This window comes from Meles meles, chromosome X, assembly GCF_922984935.1.
Source record: "Meles meles chromosome X, mMelMel3.1 paternal haplotype, whole genome shotgun sequence".
In the NCBI taxonomy this organism is placed as follows: Eukaryota; Metazoa; Chordata; class Mammalia; order Carnivora; family Mustelidae; genus Meles; species Meles meles.
The window spans coordinates 90,132,220-90,140,623 of NC_060087.1; the positions used below are offsets into that span (position 1 = coordinate 90,132,220).

The following is an 8,404-nucleotide window of genomic DNA, read 5'->3' on the forward strand; positions in this document are numbered from 1 at the left end:
TGTTAAAGGCATATGAGCATCTTCTGCCACTCTGAGCTCTAAGCAGCCTGAATCAGGCTCCTGACACAAGTGTCTCCTGGCACAAGCTAGATCTCAGGCCATGGGGGTTCCAGGCCTCAGCAGCTGCTCCCAGCTCTCTATCACCAGGAACAGTTGTACAAAGGTAAAGCATGTAACACTGACGTCCCAGCTCTTTCGAATTTCCTTTCTCAGAGCTGCTGGCTTCATCTGCAGCAGGAAACAGCCTGGCTTATTTCTTTGGCATAGTTGAAATGATACCAAGCATTGGTTTAAGGCAGCTATTGGAAAGGCTGTTCATGGGGTCCTCCTGCCAATTCCAGAAGGCCAGTAAAATGTGTTTCCTGGAAGGCTGTTTGCTTTACCTTGCCACCTCCTCTCCTCTCCTCTCTCCTCTCCCCAACTGTACTCCTCCAAGGATTTTGATCGTGATCATTTTGAGCCATTCTTCAAGTTTTTCTTCTATTTTTAGAGTCTCTGACTCATTCTTCCCCAATAGCAAAAGTCAGGGAGGGCCTTCTATTCTAGCCAAGCTCTACTTTCTAAAGTAGGAAATAGTCTCTCACAGTGTCTACAAATCGACTTGATGGTCTGTGGTGCACAATGACTGGATTGCTTTTCCATCTTCTCTTTCTCTAACTGTGGCCTTTCTAACTCCTGTTACAAGTAGGTGTTCGTCCAGCCTCCCCTCAAATACACTGGATAAGTTCACATCTCATGATTGGATAAATGAAAAACTGTACTGAAAAGGACTTCCCATCTTCCCTTGTGACTCCTTGTCCATTAATCTTACTTTTACCATAGGGAGCTGAAAGAATCCCTTGAATGTTTCATGAGGGCTCTCGTATCTTCTTTAACTGTCTCTTTGTGAGACTAGACACGCCCAGTTCTCAATCAGTCTGCAGTGTTTTGTTTTGTTTTCTTTCTTTCTTTCTTAAGATTTTATTTATTTTTTATTTAGCTGAGAGAGAGAGTGAGAGTGAGAGAACACAAGCAGGGGGAGCAACAGAGGGAGAGGGAGAACCAGGTTCCTTGTTGAGCAGGGAGCCTGATGCAGGGCTCCATATCAGGACCCTGGGATCATGACCTGAGCTGCAGGCAGACACTTAACTGACTGAGCCACCCAGGTTCCTCAATATTTTTTAAAGATTTATTTGTTTATTTTTGAGGGAGAGTGTGGCATGAGGGCGGGGGTTGAGGGGGAGGGGGTGAGGGAAAGAGAATCTCAAGCAGACTCCTTGCTGAGCATGGAGCCTGACATAGGCCTTGACCTCATGACCCTGAGATAATGACCTGAGCTGAAACCAAAAGTCAGTCACTTTACCAACTGAGTCACCCAGGTGCCCTCAGTCTGCAGTGGTTTCTTGACCCTCATCTTAAAATCAGGCACCTGGAAATGGACATACTGTTTCCTGTGTGGTTTGACCCGTGCTGAGCACATTAGGACCCTTCCTTCCTATGATCTTCTAATATGATTTTATGATTCTGGTGACTTAAAAAAAAAAAAAGAAAGTCCTCTCTTCAGGTGTATTGAGCACCTACTTTGGGTCAGATACAGTACCTAAGATCTACTGAGCAACCTCTCCAAAGGTTCGGTGGTTGAGGGTCTCTGTTCTGTCTGACCCCGTGGGGCCAGGAGATGCTATAGTTACCTCTTCCCATACTTCCTGTTATCTACTGCCCTCCAGGTCTTTCACTTAGTGAGGACCTCAGCACCTCAGTTATGGTCTCCCCAACTCTGGCTACCATCCTGAGTGATTTTGATGACCCATCCACAAGCTTAATCCTTTCAGTCCTCTTCATCTCCAGCCCACTTCACCAATCCATTCCCATGATCTACTTTGTTTTCAACAGATAACCTCATTGTGTATTCCGTTATGCAAATCAAGGCCATCAGATGCTCACTTTCATTTTCCTGCCCTTACCCCACCCTGCCACAGAGCTGCGGCCCTACAGGTCCTAATCTCCTTTTTCTTTTCTTTCTCTTTCTTTCTTTCTTCCTTCTTTCCTTCCTCCCTCCTTCCCTCCCTCTTTCTTTCTTTCTTTTTTTCTTCTTATAGGAATAGACATAGCTTTTCCAGTTCAAGGCTAATGCATCTATTTATGCCTGAGAGTCCATTCTCTCCTGCCTCTTGGGAACTTTTCTCCATTGTTATCCCCCTTCTCATTTGTATCCTCAGCCACTCTTTCTCTTTTTTATTGGCTGCTTCCAGTGAGCATTTAGATCTGCTCCACTTTCTCCCATTAAACAAACAAACAAAAACTCTTCTTCGACTCTGTTCCCAGCTGGTGCTCACCCTATTTCTTGCCTTCCATCATCAAGGAAGCTTTTCAAAAGTGAGCAGTCTACACTTGCTGCCTCCATTTCCTCACGTCCCATTCAAAACTCAGCCCTGCCCTTTCCACCACCCAGTCCGGCTTTTCTGACCCCAGAACACCACTGTTAACTGCTCTTGTTAAGGAAACCAATGACATCCTGATTGCTGAACCCAACGAACAATCTGCAGTCTTGATTTTCCTGGAACTCTCTCTGCTGCAGATAACATAAATGACTGCCCTCATGCCTCTCTTGAAAGTACCACTCCTTGGCTTTGGTCGTGCTCTTCCTCTCATGATTCTCCTCATTCCTCTTGGTTACTCCTTCCTGTGCCCCTTTGAGGACTCTTCCTCTGCCACCCTTTCAGTGCTGGTCTTTGTCAGCATTTTTCTCATTCTGTACCTTTCCCCTAGATCATCGTATCCATCCCCATGGTTTTATCTACCTACCATGCTGATGACTCCCTGCACCACGGTTATAGCCTCAGCCCTCTCTTGTGAGCTCCAATCCTGACTACTCGATTGTGACTAAACATGTGGGACGTGGTATGTCCCGTGGGCACCTCAAAACCAAGCTCCGTGTGTCACAAATTCATCTTCCTTACTCAAATCTGCCCCCCATCCTCTCTCTACCCCACTACCACCATTTTGGTGATGCAGACCTCTGTCCACACAGTTGTCCAGGCCTGAATCTCAAGAGTCATCCAAGACTCTTCATTCAAGCAGTTGCCATGACTTGTTAAGTCTATCTTATTTTTTAAAAAGATTTTTAAAATTTATTTATTTTATGCATGAGAAGGAAGTGGCCAGAGGGAGAAACAGACTCCCTGCTGAGCAGGGAGCCCAATGTGGGACTTGATCCCCGAACTCCAAGATCATGACCCAAGCCGAAGGCAGTTGCTTAACCAACTGTGCTACTCAGGCAGCCATTAAGTCTATCTTCTAAGTCTCTGGTATGTCTTGTCTTGTCTTTCCTTTTTAAGGATTATTTATTTATTTATTTATTTGAGAGAGAGAGAGAGAGAGAGCTTGCACAAGAAACAGCATGAGCAGGGTGGAAAAGGAGAAGCAGGCTCCCCACTGAGCAGGGACCCCCAACATGGGGCTCGATCCCAGGACCCTGGGATTGTGACCTGAGCCCAAAGGCAGACGCTTCACTGACTGAACCACCCAGGAATCCCTGGTATTTCTTTTCTTTATGTTACAACAGCATGCTAATCCAGACTCTCCATCTACTTTCTTTAAACTATTTAAATAGCTTCTCAACTAGTCTTCTGCCTCTTAGCCTACTCCCCTTTAATCTGTTCTCTACACTGGGGCTAGAATTAGTTTTCTGAAATCCAAATCACATCGCATCACTGCTCTCTGCTTCAAGCCTTATATGACTCCTCACTGTTTCCTGGTAGAGTCCAAGCTGCTCTTCATCCCTTACAAGGACTTTCATAACCTGGCCCTGCCTACCCTCCCAGTCTTATCTCCTCCTTATGACCTATAATGCTTTCCTTATCCTTGTGCCCAAGGAATAGCAAACCAAGCAGCCCACACTGCCTCCATGCCTTTGGACACACTGTTCTCTCTACCTAGAATGACCCCTTGTCCTCCAGCCAAACTCTTATTCAACTTCCAAAATTGAGCTTGGAGCAGGTCAGGAGAGTTATACCAGAAACTAGTAACAGTAATTCGCCTTTGCAGAGAATTGGGGGGCTGGGGCAGAGGTGGGAGGCCAGCTTGCCACTTGCATTTCACATCCTTTGGTACATTTTGTACTTTGTACCAGACATCTGAATTGGTTACTTGAAATATAAGTACAATGTGGTCATTAAAAAAAGGACTTAGGGATCATGTCTTCTAGAAAGTTATCCCCCCATTCTTTCCCTCTGTAGTCCACCCCCTTCTTTGTGCTACCTCTGAGCCTAGTATGTGTTCCTGTAAGCTAAATAATAACATTTGTTGTTATTTCTCTTTTAAGCTGTCTAGCTCCCCAAACTGTGAGCTTCTTGAGGGCAGAAACGTATCTTATCTTTTGTTATTTCCACAGGATCTGGCACAGTACTCCACGAATGTTTATCCAATGAAGAAATGGGTGAAAAAATGCAGTATGGGATGACCCATTGATAAAATGGGGCTCCCAAGCCTGTGCTCTTTTCAAATCTCCCTCTCTCTGTCCCTTTGCTATGTGTCGAATCTAAAAGTCATAACTGGCATTTATTAAGTATTAGCCATCACCTTGTCAGTTTGGATTTAACATAATCCATGGCTGCCCAGATCCGTTCAAAGTACCTTGAGTCACTGGAAGAGTTGACAGGTATTTATATGTCTTATTCTGAGTCACTGAATCACAGAGTGGAATAATGTGTCTAATACCTGCCGTTGATTGAACACCTACACCATGTTAAGCATTGTGCTAGGTGCTTTCTTTTTTTTGCACATGACACTGTCACAGCATTTGCTGCAAGGCAGATGTTTTGATCCCCAGTTTACAGATGTGGAAATTGAAACCAGTATGGTTAAGCACTTTGCCCAGGGTCACATTTCTAGTAAGTGGTGAAGCTGAGACTTGAACTGAGGTCTTTTGACTTCGAAACTCATGCTTGATTCATATGCCACAATGACAGAAAGAGGACCTCTCCATTGCTTTGAGTGTTCTGCAAGGGATTCTCCAAGGCTGGCTTGAAATCCCCTGTGCCTGGTGCTCCCTGCTCCCCAAGGCAGCCATTCCATCTTAGGCAGTTCTGACCATTTTGAAAGCTCTTGTTCGCAGAAAGCCAAAATTATAAATGAGCTGAACAAGACACAACCAAGAATAGAGCCTTTTGGCTCACTGCTAGAACTTCCCTTCTGGTCTGACACCAAACCATTCCGTTTATTCAGCTAGTTGCAGACTCTTCTCAACAAACAGCTGGAGCGTCCTGCCTATACGTTGCCATCTCATCTACAAGAAAATTATAGGAAACTTTGTCCAATGCCTGGATGAAATGAAATCCATTCTAGCTATCACACTCTCTGGTCTGCCAATCTAGTAACCAGATTTAAAAAAAAAAAAAGGAAATGAAGTCTGGGAGGGATATTTGTTTTTTAGCGGGGCAATTTGTCAATGACTCAGAGTAATGAGTTTCTAGCAGCACACTTTCAGCCATCATCGACAGGCTGTCAGGAAGATGGTTTTTGGGCAGTGGGCTTCCTACCGCTCTTCAAATGACATCTAAATAGGCAGCCCCCACCCCCGCCCATTTTCATTGCTTTGAATTGCACAGCTCTGTTGTTTACACCTGGTTTTATTTAGGCTTCTATTTCAGTTTTCTATTTTATTTTTCTTTGACTGTGCTCTGTCCTTGTACATGTTTTCTGTGTCTGGTTCATTTCTGAAATTTCTACATCTTCCTTCCAAACACATATGTGTGTGCACGTACACACACACACACACACACACACACACACTCACCCACCTTGTCTGTTGAGAGTCAGTGCATTGCAGCCTCTCCTTCTGGAAGCCTTCTCTGATGCCCCTACGCTGGGTAACTGCTTCTCCTTCTCCTGTATGATGTAGTGGAGAGTGACCACAGTGCCCATCACAGAGTAGATCCCCAGTAAATGTTCATTGCCTTCTTCCCTTTCCCCCTTGTATAGCTCTATACCAGTGTCGATCATGCCATATTGTATTTTCTTGCTTACTTGTCTGACTTCATCACTCAATTCTGAACTCATGCATGCATTCATTTGACAGATATTTATTGCATGTCTCCTGTGTCTGTGCAGATCATTGTTCATGCTTAGTGCCAGGGATACAGATAATTTCTGAACATTGTACTTTTGCCATGTCTTTTTCATTCTTGGGTTCATAGCACCTTGCATAGTGCCTGGCAAGAAAAGAGTGTTCATGAAGTGTTTAGGAGAAAGCATTTCCTCAGCAGGGTTCCTCCAAGTGTGGTCCTTATGCCACTTACTTCTGGATCACGGAGGGGCGAGGGGTGCAGGTTAGTTGTTGAACATCAGTTCCTGGATCTTGCCCTAGATCTACTGAGTCAGAATCTCTGAAGGGCGGGCTGCAAAAATTTGCATTTCCATCCAGTTCTGCAGGTATTTCTTGCACACTAAAACTTGGGAACTATTGCTAAATGGGGGTGTGTGTGGAACTAATGCCTATTTTTGAAAAGTATAGCTAAAACTGATTGGATCATTTTTAATGTCTCTGAGGGCAGCAGGAAAATTTAGTCAAGGGGTAAAGGGCATTAGTTAAAATTCTCTGGGGAGATTTTTTAAATAGATGGAATATTCAAGTAATCACATACAGGGCCTACTAAGTCCAAGATGAAAAGTGGATTTATTGCTAGTAAAATCTTATCTTAATTTAGGTCAAACTTATGATGCTAGGAAGTTTTCGTTTTTATAGAGCTGCATGTACACTTATAGTGTATATATAGGGACTTTTTGTATAACCTAACAGTACAATATATTGATTTCCATATTGCAGACTTGGATCGTGAATTTGTTATTTTAAGCCATGAGAGGTTAGCTGTATTTGTGTTTTGACCCTGATTATAGATATCTGATTTATTAGATTCTTAATTCTCGATCAGGAATGATGGTAGTACTCATTCTCCATGAAAATTTGATCCATTTTACTGTTTTATGCCATATTTTCCAAGAGCATTCTGTCATTAAATGTGCTTTTTGGTAATAGATTAGGTATGTAAGAGCTGAGTCAACCAAAGACGGTGTAGCTTCCCTTGCAAGAAGACTCGTGAAGCTGCATTTTATGACCATGTTTCTGGGGCCTGGAAGTTTCCATTTTGGGTTTGCCTTGACGCGATCCTCATAGTCAAGAGCTGTGGTGTCTATGCATCAGGGCACAAACTTCTTAAATATACACAACTTTGTGTTTCTGCTTCCTTCCCTGTAACTTTATTATTATTATTTTAAATTTAATTTAGGGTTTTGTTGGCAGTGTCACTGATTCTAAGATGGATCGCCAGCAGTTGCCATCACGGCGTCCACTGGGCACCGTGTCCAACGATCTGAGAATTCTGCAAGGCGATTCCTCCCTGGAGCTGAGCGAGTACCAGGACCAGCAGCTCGGTGGCGATAATGATGAACACGAGAAACTACCGAAGGAGAGCTCCACTCTCTATGTGGAGAATCTTTCCTTTCAAACCACCGAAGAGCAAATATATGAGCTCTTTAGTAGATGTGGTGACATCAAGCATGTATTTATGGGCCTGGATAAAATTAAGAAAAAGGCATGTGGCTTCTGTTTTGTAGAATTCTATAACAGACTTGATGCTGAAAATGCCATGTGGTTCCTAAATGGGACCTGCCTAGATGATCATATTATCCACACAGATTGGGATCTGGGCTTTAGAGAAGGCAGGCAGTATGGCCACCACCGACCTGGGGGCCAGGTAAGAAATACCTTGCACGAAGATTTTGATGGTGGTAGGGGTGGCTCTGGAAAACGGGCTCAGGGCTGTGATAGAAGAGGAATCCATTAGGGAAAAACCTGCAGCTCTGGCCCCTGGAAAAGTCTATTAAGGAACAACACCAGGTCAGCAAATAATCCATTTTGTAACAAGTCGAAATTACTTTATGTGCTGAGCAGAGACCCTTTGGTTGTATTTTTCCTCTCTGAAATGTTATTAAATGGCACAAACAAAAACATCCTTTTGCTCTTGTCTTAATTTTGAAGCGGGTTGTCGGATTTCCAGTTTGACTGCCTGGTGGTCAAAAGTGATGTTAGGAATAAATTAGGTATAAATTAGGTATCTGAGTCAACCAAAGCACAACTACCATTTCAGGAAGATTTTATGGTCATGTTTCCAGGGCCTGAAATGATTTTTTAAAGAGCTTGTGTAAAATAAAGTCAAATCAATGGAAATTTAGAAGAATTATCAAAGGAATAAAGGCACATTATTTTAGCATAAAAAACATTTAAAAATCTGGAAGAGTGGGGCGCCTGGGTGGCTCAGTGGTTTAAGCCACTGCCTTCGGCTCCGGTCATGATCTCAGGGTCCTGGGATCGAGCCCCGTATCGGGTTCTCTGCTCCGCAGGGAGCCTGCTTCCCTCTCACTCTCT

At 43.8% G+C, this 8,404-nt stretch overlaps 1 protein-coding gene across 1 annotated transcript; it reads left to right on the forward strand.

The window, feature by feature from the left end:
- The first annotated feature begins 7,272 nt into the window (after positions 1–7,272).
- Positions 7,273–7,905, forward strand: NCBP2L (nuclear cap binding protein subunit 2 like). The gene has a single exon (XM_045996185.1). It carries the CDS (start codon positions 7,296–7,298, stop codon positions 7,821–7,823), a length of 528 nt encoding a protein of 175 aa, XP_045852141.1. The 5' UTR covers positions 7,273–7,295; the 3' UTR covers positions 7,824–7,905.
- Positions 7,906–8,404: the final 499 nt, after the last annotated feature.

Excerpts from the sequence above, each read along its gene's own strand:
- NCBP2L (XM_045996185.1), top strand. The coding sequence starts at position 7,296 with ATGGATCGCCAGCAGTTGCCATCACGGCGTCCACTGGGCACCGTGTCC.